Raw genomic sequence first — 13,813 nt, 5'->3', positions numbered from 1 at the left:
TCTTCTCCCGAGATTATTGTATTTCCCCTAAGGTTCCTCCATCGCACAGGCACTCCCGTTGGAGCGACTTCTGCGATGTCGGTTATGGGTCAGCATGGGAGAGAGGCAGGATGTTGGAATTTCTAAGGCTCACAGACAGTCGTGGGGACGGTCCTCTCGAGAACAATTACTTTCACTTAACCCACAGCCCTTTACCCCAACACTGTTCTGCCTCTTTCCTTTATAGGTACAGGTCCCACCAGGCATGTTATTCTTTTTGAAAAGGCTGGCTTCTTTGTTTCGTGCTCAGGTTCCCCCCAGCGAGTTAACGGCAAGGTGAAAGGAAGGATCTTTGTGGGCGACGACCCGGTCCCCATCGTCTTCGAGAACACCGACCTTCACTCGTACGTGGTGATGAACCACGGGCGCTCCTACACAGCCATCAGCACCATTCCCGAGACCGTTGGCTATTCCCTGCTTCCTCTGGCCCCTGTCGGAGGCATCATTGGATGGATGTTTGCAGTGGAACAGGATGGGTTCAAGAATGGGTTCAGCATCACAGGTAATCTATCTCAGACATTACCATTAGTGGTGCTTGGGGAGCCTGGGGGTGAATGGAAGGGGAAGTCCATGTCTGCAGACAACTTCCTGATGCGCATTTTGTGGCTCCAGAAAGAGATGTCGAGGTAAAATCATCAGTAATTTGTTCATTATTATGTACTCACTAAGACTATCTAGAACTGCATTTTGATCAGGGAGTGATTTCATGCTGAAGATTTAGAAGTCTCCAGCAGAGCACCCCGAAGTATGGGGCTGTCCCAGTTTTCCTCATTCTATTTATCAAGCCTGCCTCCAAATTCCCAACCAACCTGATCTGATATTTGACATTTCTTCAGTATCTGCTTGGAGAAAAGGAACCTGTCATTTCTAGGTGGAAAATTAAGCCTGATAAACATAATCCTCCCAAGTCTTAGCAAACCTCACTTTCTTTAGAGCTTCTTGGAGGCTGTGCCCTGTCAGGGACAGTTCAGTTTTTAGCGGACACGCAGGCAGATGGTTGGGGGGGGATGTTTCCATAGTGTGGTTGTGACCTCTCCCATGTTCTGCTGAGGCCAGCTCCCCTGTGCATGCTGGAGGCCCTTTTCTGGAACAGCTTGGGTGCAAGAGGCTGTGTCCTTCCTCTCCAGCCACTCTCCAGGGCCTCTTGTTCTGGGTCACAGGAACCCACCGCTGCCTCTGACTGCCTAGATCTGCTTTCTTCCCGCTGCCTCGCCTCGCTGGAGCCTCAACCACGGCTTTCTTGCAGAAACACTGAAGCAGGGTCTCTAGGCTTTGCAAGGTTCACCCTCCAAAAGTTACAGAGCATAAATACATAGCTTCCTGAAATGTGGCCATTTTAAAAAAGGAGAGGATATATAGTTGAAAAAGAGTGGACCTACCCGTAAGATATCAAATGGATGGCCTAATATTTTTTCTCTCTATCCCTCAGGCATATATAGGCTGAGTATTATAACTGGGTTCATGTTCTCGTGCAGCATGCTCCTTCCTTTGCAGACACAGCTGAGCTTTGCAGTGAGACCCACAGACGTAGCTACTCCTTCCCTGCACAGCTTTTCAGACTGGTGTTGCTTTGTATGTGAGTTAATTTAAACTGACAATATTTCGTAAGGACATCAACATCAGCAGGGCCGAGGGAGACTTGACAAATTCCCTGCCACAGCCAATCTCTGTTACTACGATGGCCCTTAACTGCCCCAGGACCTGGGTTAGCACTTGGATATCTGCCGGGGACTTGGGTACTTACCATAAAGCAGGAGTTGTCACACTTTCTGCCAAGGGGCAGATAGTAAATATTTGCTTTGCCTGAATATTCTAGTCTATATGATCTCTGTTGTAACTCCTCAACTCTGTTGAGTCATTGCAGCGCAAAAGCAACCCTAGATAATATGTGAACGAGTAAGCGTGGCTGTGTTCTGATGAAACTTTACTACTGGGCACTAACATTTAAATTTCATATAATTTTCATATTATATATGTGAAATATATATGAAATATATATGATACTATATATGATATGAAATATTGTTCTTTTGACTTTTTAATAAACCGTTTAAAAATGTAAAGAGCGTTCTTGGCTCCAGGGCTGCTGGCCAGAATGAGCCCCTGGGAGTATGCAAACGCGGAAAAGAAGCATCTAGAAGCAGGGCAGGTATTTTTGCTGCGTGTCTGGGGCTGCACAGACTGAGGGGAGTTGCCGAGCCAGCACTCGTAGTGCGTGCTCCCCAGGTGGTTTCTGGGACCGGCGACGGTTTGCCCTGAGCGACTCAGCCGTCCCGAGCAGCGCGCTGAGCTGTTCCAGCCGTCGTCCCCATCACTGACATCTTGGAGCGCTTGACATTTGACAGAGCACTTTTTCACGTACTTATCTCACCCAGTTTCCACAACGTAGCCTGCATCAGTCTTGTATCATCGAGAAATGCAGGCTCTGGGGGTGTAGGTACCTTGTTCCCGTTTGCTCAGTCACTGCCTAGCACAGCTGGGAGTCAGACTCCGGTCCTTTGCCTTTTCCAGCACTTTTCCTGAGCCAGCCCCATCTCAGAGGCTGGTGTGGGGCTGGGAAGCAGCTTCTCTCCTCCGTGCGTGACTCAGTTGGGCCACGCAGACGTCCCGGCTCTGTCCTCAGCGTCACCAGCTCCGTTCCTCCCAACCAAACTAAGGCGCCTATGGAGGAGGGGCGAGCCTCCTTCGTGAGCAGCACCCCCAGCCTAGCGCTGACACGAGGGGGCTTCCCAGACGGCAGAATGACTGACCTTGCTTTCTAGGAGGCGAGTTCACTCGCCAGGCCGAGGTGACCTTCGTGGGCTACCCAGGCAAGCTGGTCATCAAGCAGCAGTTCAGTGGCATCGATGAGCATGGACACCTGACCATCAACACGGAGCTGGAGGGCCACGTGCCCCACATCCCGTTCGGCTCCTCGGTGCACATCGAACCTTACACGGAGCTCTACCATTACTCTCGTGGGGGTGAGCCACCAGCGCTGCGTGGGGGGTGGAGGGTGAGGGGGTAAGGGAGGTGGAGGGTTAAGGGGAAAGGGAGGTGGGGGTGAGGGAGGTGACCTGCCAGTGCCACCTCCAGGGGTGAGGGGGTGAGCTGCCAGCACCTCTTGGGGGGTGGGAGTTGAGGGAGTGAGGGGGAGGGGGGAAGAGGAAGAGGGTACTTGGGGTAGGGTGGGAGGGTTGGAGGGTGAGGGATGAGAGAGGTGGGGGTGAGGAGGTGAGCTGCCAGTGCTGCGTGGGGAGTGGGAGGTGAGGGAGTAAGGGGGAAGGGGGAAGAGATAAGGGAGGGGGAGGGGGTAGATGGGGTGGTAGGAGGGTTGTGGGGTGAAGGCGTAAGGGAGGTGAGGGTGAGGAGGTGAGCTGCCAGTGCTGCGTGGGGAGTGGGGGTGAGGGAGTGAGGATGTCGGGGTGAAGGGGAGGTGATGGGAGGGTTGGGGGGACCACCCCAGTTCTCCACTGACCCCAGACCCACCCATTGCTACAGTGGCCCTGGGAGGGGCCATCCCCTGGGCTTCCAAGCAGGAAATAGACTGGCACTAGCTTATTAAAATCACCTTTTCCCCTAATTACAGACATAGTACACACTAATAGAAAATTAGTACAAAAAAAAAAAAAAAGAAATTAAGCATAATGGTAAAACTGGGACATAATTATTATTAAGTTTAAATTATTTCCTTTCAGGTTTTCCCCCATTTATATATAAAATACCCTAGCAGAGGCGCCTGGCTGGCTGGGGTGGGGGGAAGCATGGCACTCTTGATCTTGGGGTTGTGGATTTGAGAATTTGAGCCCCACCTTGGGTGTAGAGATTACTTAAAATAAAAGTCTTAAAAAATACTCCATATATATATATATATATATATATAATATTTCAACATAGATCTTGTAAGTCTGAGGGATATAATGTACAGCATGGCTATTGCATCTGTATGTGAATATATGTGCATATGTATATATGTATATATCTGTATTTTAATGTACTATTTTAAATAATTTCAAACTTACACAGGAGTTGAAAGTAGCACAGTTTCCACCTGCCATTTACCCAGTTTCACCAATTGTGAACATTTTGCCATATTTATTTTATCATTCTCATATATATATATATGTGTGTGTGTGTGTGTGTGTGTATTTTGCAAATAATACATTTCTTTGGAAGTAAATTGTAGTCATTGTGCTCTTCCACTCCCTAAATAAGTCACCCATTTTTCTTAAGAACGTGGACATTCTCTTGTATGGACACAGTGCAATGATCACAGTCAGGAAACTTCACATTGGTGCAATATTATTATGTGTTCTACAGCCGGGTATATAGTTTTTTATTTAAATAAAATTTCAATTATATCCCATTTTTATATCTTCATTTGCCAGTTAATTTCAAATCCTGAATATTTTATAGTTTCATTCAATAGGCTTTGAAAACACTTTTTAATGAATCTGCACTACTCTCTTATATGTCTATTAATTTAAACCATTCTATTTTCCGAAGCTGAAGTTATTTCCAGTTTTCCCATCTCATAATGAGTTGAAAGGACCATCTTCATCATAAATCTTGACCACATTTCTGATTCTTTTCTAAGATTCAGTTCCTAGAAATAGAGTTGCTGAGCCAAGCAATACAACTTTTTAAAGGCTCTCATTAAGCTGCCATCCAGAAAGGTTGTACTAATTACCATGGCTCTGTGGCTTGATGGGGCTCTCCTGGGGACCACGAGGGTTGGTGACCAGGACGTGGAATGAGCAGCAGGACCCCAGTCTGCAGTCAGCCTGCGACCAGATGGTGTTTCTGGCAACGTAGCACGTGGGAGCTGGACAAGAGGCAGCTTACACTAATCTTTTATTTATCCTCTGTCTTTTGTTATGAACTGCAGCAGAGCACACAGATATAAAGAGCCTTTTATTCTTTTTTTTTTTTTTAATAGGAAGTTGAGTGTTTCATCATATGAGTGAAAAGCAGGCTCTCTCCTGAGCAGGGAAGATTGTCTCTCTTCTCTGTTGACGTTTGCTCATGGCATTTTAGTAATTTTTCAGAAATTGGCTACTGACACCCATTTAGTGTCTCATTTTTTCTTTTTTAGTGTCTGAGAACTGCTTCATCTAGGGTTATACGTAACAGCCGCTATTTATTGAACCCCAAGTGAGATAAGCTATATGAAGCCGTGAGTTCTCTGCCAGTCACGTGGTCAATGCTCCATAAATGGTAGTGTGTCTTAGTAGTGTTAGCCTGCGTGGGTCCAGACATTTTACACACATTATGTCCTTCTCACCCCAACCCATGCTGTAAAGAAACAGGGGCTAAAGAAATTGTAACCAGCCTGCGATCTCACACCTTGTGAGCAGTGGTGCAGGGTTCAGGTGTATCTGCTTTTAAGCATGTACTCTTTTCAGCAGACCTTAATCTCTGGCTTGGTTCTGGGTGGCTTCAGAACTTACAAAGAGCATTTGATGAGAGAAAGCAGTAAATATTACTAATGCAAACAATACCATAATAGAATGGGAAATCTAGGTAGCACCATGAGTCCCAACGCAGAAGTGAGTGGTCTTATGTATCCCGTTCATCTGATCTCTCATCTGGGCAGGGAATACTGCCCATGGTCTTAAAGCCCTTGACTAAACCTCTTGCCTTGTTTGTCTCCCTTCTTCTCCCACCGCATCCCAGTGATCACATCCTCCTCCACGCGGGAGTACACTGTGATGGAGCCTGAGCAAGATGGCGCTGCCCCTTCCAAAATCTACACTTACCAGTGGCGCCAGACCATCACCTTCCAGGAGTGCACCCACGACACCTCCCGGCCGGCCCTGCCCAACACCCAGCAGCTCTCCGTGGACAGCGTGTTTGTCCTGTACAACCAGGAGGAGAAGATCTTGCGCTATGCGCTAAGCAACTCCATTGGTCCTGTGCGGGGTAGGAATGAAGCTCAGATTGGGCATGGTGTCTCTGCCTGCACATCTCTGCCTTCTCCTCCATGTGTTGTTTCTCATCTTTTACTCTCAGTAAGAAGAAAAGGACACTAAAATATGTCCCGACAGAAATAAATAATCTCGTCATCTATGATTCTCAGAAAACTTACACATCTCTGTTCTGCTAACCCCAGGCCTCTTCATTGTTCTGTGTGGGGTGGAGTGGGCCATCCGAAGGCTACGGCTGGCTTTGGCGGGACATCTCGAACACTGTCATGCTCAGCCTTGGGAAGGTGTGCTCAGGCCTGAGGAGATCTAAATAGAGTCTGATGAGAGTCAGGCGCAGAGCCTACAGCACCCCCTGCCCTGTGGTAGCACGTCGCTGGTGCCGAGGTCTGGTCTGTGGATGCTTCTGGCTACATGCAAGGAGTGGGCATTTGGAGAGTAGCATGCCGTCTCGGTGTCAGACTTCACAGCATCCGAATCTTCAAGCCCCACGGGCTCTGTATGTTTGGGGTCTGGCATTAGGGTCTTTTCTCTTTTTCAGTTCTTTTTGGTACTCCGTGCATACCCAGGTCACCTCTCCAGCTGGCCGCGTTTGTCCTTGCTTAGCTCCATAAAGCAGAAGGAGGGCAGGTGTCTTTCTTCCTCCTTTGACAGCAGTGGCTCTAGGCATCGGAGGTGGTATAGTTTTTTCTTTTTTTCTTTTTTTTTTTTTTAAATATTTTATTTATTTATTCGACAGAGATAGAAACAGCCAGTGAGAGAGGGAACACAAGCAGGGGGAGTGGGAGAGGAAGAAGCAGGCTCATAGCGGAGGAGCCTGATGTGGGGCTCGATCCCATAACGCCGGGATCACGCCCTGAGCCGAAGGCAGGCGCTTAACTGCTGTGCCACCCAGGCGCCCCTGGTATAGTTTTTTCTTAAAAGCCTCGGCAATAAACATTCTAGGCTTTGCCGGCTCTACGGTGCCTGTCGCAAGATCTCAGTTCTGCCATTGTAGCACGAAAGCAGCCACAGACCATATGCAAGTGAATGGATGTGGCTGGTTTCCAATAAAACTTTAGTTACAAAAACAGGCATGAATCTGGAAGGACATGGTTTGCTGATCCTGCCCCAGGGTGGCACAGGAGTCGCCTGGTTTCTTGTTCCGGGACGCTCTGCCATTCTCTGGGTCATCAGCCGGGCCTTACTTTCTGCGGAAGGAGGAAACCTGCTGCCTTTCCTGAATCACTCACTTGGCTTCCATGTCTCTCCTTCACAGAGGGCTCCCCGGATGCCCTGCAGAACCCTTGCTACATTGGCACTCACGGGTGTGACACCAACGCGGCCTGTCGCCCTGGCCCTGGGGTTCAGTTCACCTGCGAGTGTTCCATCGGCTTCCGAGGGGACGGAAGGACCTGCTCCGGTATAGCCATCCCTTCTGGCTTGTGAGGGCTGGGAAGGAGGCTGGGAAGGAGGCTGGGAGGAGGCGTCCGGGAGCGGGGGTGAGGGAAGCACCAGGGGACGCACCTGGGGTTCCCGTGGTCACCTTGTGGAACTGTAACTCTGTCCCCATTAAATGACAACTCCCCATTCCCTTGTCCCCCCAGCCCCTGGCCACCACCATTCTACCTTCTATGAATGTGACTCCTCTATGTATCTCATAGAGTGGTATTACACAGTCCTTGTCCTTTTGTGACTGGCTTATTTCACTGAGCATAGTGTCCTCAAGGCTCCACATGGTAGCCTGGGTCAGAACTAACTTCCTTCTTAAGGCAGGAATCGCATTCCATTGTTTGCACACTACCATTTTTTAATTCATTTGTCTGTCTATGGACCCTTGGGTTGCTTCGATTTTTTTTTTTTTTTTTTTTTTTTGCTAATGTGAATAATGCTACTATGAACATGGGTGTACAAATACCTGTTTGAGCCCCTGCTTTCGAGTGTTTGGGGGCATATACTCAGAAGTGGAATTGCTGGGTCATAGGGTGATTCCATGTTTGATTTTTTGAGGACTTGCCACACTGTTCCCCGTGGCAGCCGTACCATTTTACATTCCTGCCAATAGCACACAAGGGCTGCACTTGCCTATGTCCTCGCCAACACTTGTTATTGTGGTTTATTTATATATTTATTTTGATAGTGGCCATTCCACTGGGTGGCAGGTTCATTCCTGTTTCTATGGCTAAGAAACACTGTGGCTCATCACAGTGTGCCGGTGACACAGGAACATTGGAACTTGAGTCTGGCTCACGTATGCGTATTCTGCCTTCTCACTGAACTTATTTGATTAATAGTTTAATTTTGAATACTTACCCACGACAACAGGATACTTCTATTTTTTTTTAAAGATTTTTTTTAAAGATTTTATTTGTCAGAGAGAGCATAAGCAGGGGGAGAGGCAGGCAGAGGGAGAAGCAGACTCCCCGCTGAGCAGGGAGCCTGATGCTGGGCTCGATCCCAGGACCCTGGGGTCATGACCGGAGCTGAAAGCAGGTGCTTAACTGACTGAGCCACCCAGGTGCCCCTGGATACTTCTACGTTTGTGACTAAATTTCAGTCCACTACCAAGGGCCAGTTAGTTGATTCCTGACTCAGCAAAGCGTCCAGCCAGCAGAGGCAACGAGTGCCGGAATGTCAAGCGCTTAGACCAGAGCCACTTAAATCTGCAGTGGAGGGCTCGTTAGCAGATGTGGGAGATGCTAGAAGGAAGTTCCCCAGTGAAAGAGTGGCATGCACACATGCGTTTGGCCAGCAAGATGAACAGCCCCCTTGAATGACTGGGGTCAAGGAATCTGGCAAGCCTTGAAATTGGGGAACAGCGGCCTTAGGTCTGGAATCCAGCCCTCTGATGAGTGGCAGATTTCATGTGCTGATTTAACGTAAAGGTTGGCAGGTCCTACTCTCCGTATGTTGCTGTGTTTGCCGCAGAGTGAAACTCTGCGGGAGGTGCTCACTGGGGCATCTGAAATCACGGGGAGCAGGGACTTGCGCTTACAGTAACAGACTGTATAACCGTTGAGCCAGCCTGCTGATGGCATGGTGGAATTCAGCCCGAGGCTCACGTTCCTTGTAATGTGCAACTGGGAAGGGGACAGATTTCCTATTTGCATCTAATCATCAGAGTTTTCCAGAATTTTCCCAAAGAGCCCAACAGTCTTGAATGGCTGAACTGGCTCAGGCCAGTTTGAAGCAGCGGGTAGTGTGTGTGTGTGTGCGTGCGTGCGTGCGTGAGCAGAGCCCTCTCAGAGCCAGGAAGATGGTGACGGGCACCATGCGGGGATGGGGATCCGTAACCTCTCTGGTGGAAGCATATACCTCCTTAGTCTTTATGTGGCCCTGCTTCAACTTCACAAGCCAACTGAATGTGAGTAAAGCACGGGGATGTCCCAACACGCTGCTGCTGACCCATGACCTCTGGCTAATTCTTCCACTCTTGGTCCCTGAGCAGATCGTAGTGGGAGTGCTTGCTTCACTTCACAAGGCACAACCAGCCATACGTTACATAATCTGTTGCTATCATAGAAAACCCTCCGATGTGCTCGCTCGGCAAGACAGGTGGTCATGTGTGGATTTGCTTTTGTTCTCTAGTTCGTCCTCGTTCTGGCAGATTAGGACCATGGAATGTGAGTATATTCCCAGTCAGGCTCCTTTTTGTTCGGGGTCACTAGAACATGCCTCGGAGTGTTACCGCATGGAGACGTTAGGCTGTTGGTAGGAAATCGCATTAAGCAAATCACGTCATGTGTTATTTCGATCTGGAAAGTGACTTAGAAGAGAATGAGAATGAACCTTTGTAATTCAGTGTGTGTAACGCTGATGTAATGATAGACGACATCCCAAACAAGCCTGGTGTTGGCTAGATGCTGCACAGTGACCCTCCAATGTACTTTGGAGAAGGTTTCCAGACGATTCGCTGAGTTCTGCTGCCTGGCAGAATGACTCCCACGTATTCCTCAGTTGGGAGTCTGTAGACATCGTTTTGGATAACCTCTCTTCAAGTAATTTTGAGTACACACAAGGCACTTAACAAATCAATCATGAGACTCTTCTCAAAGAGTCCGGCCTTGAGAAAAAGGGCAAATACAGATTTGTTGAAAATATGTGAAGAGTAGCCACTCTGAAAAAAATAAAAAAGGAAGCAGTAATTACACAAATAATCCAGGACTTTCCTGCTGGGCTGGAGAACGATCTACGTGCAAGGAAATCTCTTCCCAGAGAAGAGAACAATAAACTTGAAGTGGATTTTGTGATATTTTATGAGGGGCAGTTAGCACCAATTCACCGTTTCCACTAAAGGAAGGATTGAAGTCCTAGCCTCAGTTTACAGAAGGATTTAAATTAGACATTGGGAAGAATTTCACTATAAGGACTCTGATCTCTTGGCGGGGAAACTGCTGGAGTCTTGCTCTACAGAAAAGGTGTCACCCTGCTTGGGGAAATATATATATATATATATATATATACAGAGAGTGAGAGACCTTCATGGAGGTCTAGACCTTCATGTGCCAGGGGAGACCATCCCCTCCCTCATCCCATGGGCCCCCAGGTCCTACTGGCCAGCAGTAGGTAGGGCGTAAGGGATTGATCACCCTTCCAATCACTAAAGTAGCTTTTTTGAAACACACAGCTTCCCTGTCCGCAAACCCCCAGCGGGGACTAGAACTTGGAACGCTTCCCCCGGTGATTTCGCTCTGTCCCTGTGATTGAAAACGGTTGCTCTGGGCTCTTGTGCTTTGGCAGTGGAGTCTGAGCTGTGGAGCCCGGCAGTCTGAACAGGGTGTCCAGACATCTGTGCTGGGAGTGTCCTCTGAGACTTAGGGCACAGAGACCGTGGAAGCTGTACTGATTTTTTTTTTCTCCTGTGTTGTCGGAGCAGCAGCTGGCGGATGGAACTGTGGAGTCCACGCTTGCTAAATATTCCCGTAGCCGCACCCCAGCTCCGACTCATGGAAGAGGCTGCTTTGGGAGAGACTCTGTGCCGTAACCTTCTGGCTGTGCCCAGAGCGGACCTCTTGTGTGAGATCTTGTATCTCGCAAACATTGCAAAGGAACATGCATTGCAATATATTTTTTAAAAGCTGAATACCATTTGGTTTAGGTTTTTTTATGGGTAGAGTTCAAGCTCTGGGGCTGATGTGGCAAAAATGCTTATCTTGTGCAACGTGGTCCAATAGGCCAGCAGGGTATTTGTGTCACCAATGAAGAGACGGGCTAGGCTGGCCATCGGAGGTGGATGCATGAGGCTTTTGTCTTCCAAGTGTGAAAGATTCACGTGAAGGCATTGGAGGAGGGTGAGAAGAGGAGGGGACTTGTATGATCTCAGCCCATCACGAAATGACGTCCCCATGTCTCAGGGTTCTAGAAATGCCAGAAGTAACTGTATACACTCTGAGAATGAGGCTGGCATAGGAAAGACCTTGTGTGATTGTATTTACTTTAACCCATCAGTGGACAGATAATCAGGGTAATGACGAGTTAGCCCGATTTCTTGGCTGGGCCAGCCAGCCTTGCTGTGGTGTTGGCTACAGTTTGGACCCCGATGCCTAGTGGCCATCTGAGGGCCATGTCCCTAGAATCGGCCAATTCCATCCCCATGGCTGGTTGTATAGGATGAACCCCTAAAAATTATAATAATAGCTATTTTTCTTGAGCATACTAAGCGCTCGTCTGGCTTACCTCCAATTTCTGTAATCCTCAGAAGAACCCCTCAAGATCAGTAGTATTATGCTTCATTTACCAACGGGGAAACTGAGGCTGGGTAGTTAGTAACATGCGCAAGACCACACAAGCTGGTAACTAGAGGAGGCAGGATTTGAACCTAGCTACATCCTGCTCCAAGGCGTATATTTTTTTGGCTCGCATTATCCCATGTGATGGCTTTGGTGTTGTCATGAGAGGACATCACCCTACCAGTTCATTTACAGTGTGATGAGTTAATGGCCTTCCTTTTAGTGCATTAAGCTGTAGACAACATTCTGAAATTCACAGTTAGGCTTTAAATTGTTCAGCTTTGCTTTGCACCTGTAAGTGGAGAAAGGTAATATTTTTGAGTAGCACATTTAAATATGCTTGTAGTTTTAGGAGCCGTATTCACAGTCTGGACACTTGTCCACACAGCTTTCTGACGTGTGTGTGCCATTCTGATGTTAGCCAACCCCAGGCTCAGGAACTAACTCCAGGAGAGGCAGGGGAAGCACACGTCTACTCGGGATCGCTCTCCAAAGTTATGCACAGGAAAAAAAAAAAAAACTCTTATCAGGGCACCCGGGTTGCTCAGTCAGTTAAATGTCCAACTCCTGGTTTCGGCTCAGCACAGGATCTCAGGGTGGTGAGATTGAGCCTTGCGTCCGGCTCCACACTGAGCACAGAGTCTGCCTGAGATTCTCTCTCCCTCTGCCCCTCCCCCATAAATAAATACATAGAAAAAAAATCTTATTAATGTTACTTTTGGAATATAGAAAAGTTTGTTTTAGAATTGATCCATTTACAGGCCAAAATATGTTTACTGATATTTGAAGTTTTTTTTAAAGGTTTGCATTTTTTTAAAAAAATTCGTTGTAGATATCGATGAATGTTCAGAACAGCCCTCGGTGTGTGGGAGCCATGCGATCTGCAATAATCACCCCGGAACCTTCCGTTGCGAGTGTGTGGAGGGCTACCAATTTTCAGAGGAGGGAACGTGTGTGGGTAAGTTCTGTGGGTAACTTTTCAAAACTTACCCATACGGTGTGTGTTCGCACCTGTGTGAATGAAGGTGCTGCCCCAGGTAATTATCCTGGTTGAGATGGCAGGTGCTGGCTTCTGTTGTTCCGGGAAGCAGTTTACAGAGATGAATCAGACTTCACTCCTTCCCTTCACCTACCTGAGGGTCATACATCTAAGGAATAAGCAACGTCATTGTAAGCAGCAAGTCGTGGCAAAACTTCTTAGCCTTGTCAAAGGAAGTGAGTTGAAGGTCTTCATTAGGCTAATAATGCTTTAGGTTGGTGATGCTTTGGGGGGTGGTGCTTGTAGGCCAACCACAAAGAGCCAGATTGTTTAGATTTTTCCACTTTTTTCTCACTGCCGCACTTTGACCTGTGGGTTCCAAGAATTTTAAGTTCAAAGATTCTTGCAGATTTCCGGGTCTGGAGGGCAGCATGCTGAATGGGCCATCTGAGCTCAGCATTTCTTTCCAATTTTAAAACAGATTCTTCTTTTATGGCGTCAGTGAGCCACCTCCTTGCCCCTTCCTTGCTATTCACTGAAGCCTAGCGTGCTCAGATGAGGCTGCCGAGGTCCCAGGGTGAGGTGATGGCTTGAGGGCGGAAGGGAACAGGCAGTTCTCATATTTTGAATGTGACCCAAACATCTGTGGATTTAGAGAAGCCAGTCCCCTTTGCACAGAGTGCAGATTTCAGCTCTGCTAAGGTTACTTCTTTTTCTTTTTCAATAGAGCACAACCATTTCTGTGTATCTGGCCTGACTTCCTTCCCCGCTTTTTTGAGATGAAGGCAATTCAGACGTTTATTTTTCATGACAGCACCATTTACATTACATCCGGACTCAGACCTGGGGGGTGGGGGGTGCAGTCCTGGGGTAGATGGCTGTGAGGCGTGACATCCTGGGTTTCTGTGGCCAACCATCCCAGACGTGCACGCTCACTGGAGGTGGGGGGTGCAAACGTCTACTCCGAGGCATTGGATTTTGGGGAAGACACTTCATGTGTCTGGACCTCAGTTCCTCGGACTGGATCATGGGTTCACTGTGTCCCCCAGAGCCCTTGGAGATCCCTCGGGAGCTGCTGGTGAGGGTCCATGGAAGCCTGGCCATATTTGTCCTCTGCCCTGACCTCTAGCCGTTCATTTCTCTATACATCGAATTCTGAGTGAGGTTTTGTTTGAATGGTGGAT

The 13,813-nt window shown here is 48.1% G+C and overlaps 1 protein-coding gene across 1 annotated transcript in view; it reads left to right on the top strand.

The window, feature by feature from the left end:
- Positions 1-13,813, top strand: part of NID1 (nidogen 1) — an 84,829-nt gene that overhangs the window by 41,117 nt on the left and 29,899 nt on the right. Inside the window, exons 6-10 of the mRNA XM_045783720.2 lie at positions 290-541; positions 2,802-3,002; positions 5,695-5,940; positions 7,201-7,344; positions 12,483-12,608. Coding sequence (XP_045639676.2) covers positions 290-541; positions 2,802-3,002; positions 5,695-5,940; positions 7,201-7,344; positions 12,483-12,608 — 969 coding nt within the window. The remainder of the gene's footprint in view (positions 1-289; positions 542-2,801; positions 3,003-5,694; positions 5,941-7,200; positions 7,345-12,482; positions 12,609-13,813) is intronic.

Source organism: Ursus americanus, chromosome 6 (assembly GCF_024610735.1).
Source record: "Ursus americanus isolate L20-20 chromosome 6, mUrsAme1.1.p, whole genome shotgun sequence".
Lineage (NCBI taxonomy): Eukaryota > Metazoa > Chordata > Mammalia > Carnivora > Ursidae > Ursus > Ursus americanus.
This window is presented reverse-complemented; position numbering and strand designations above follow the sequence as displayed.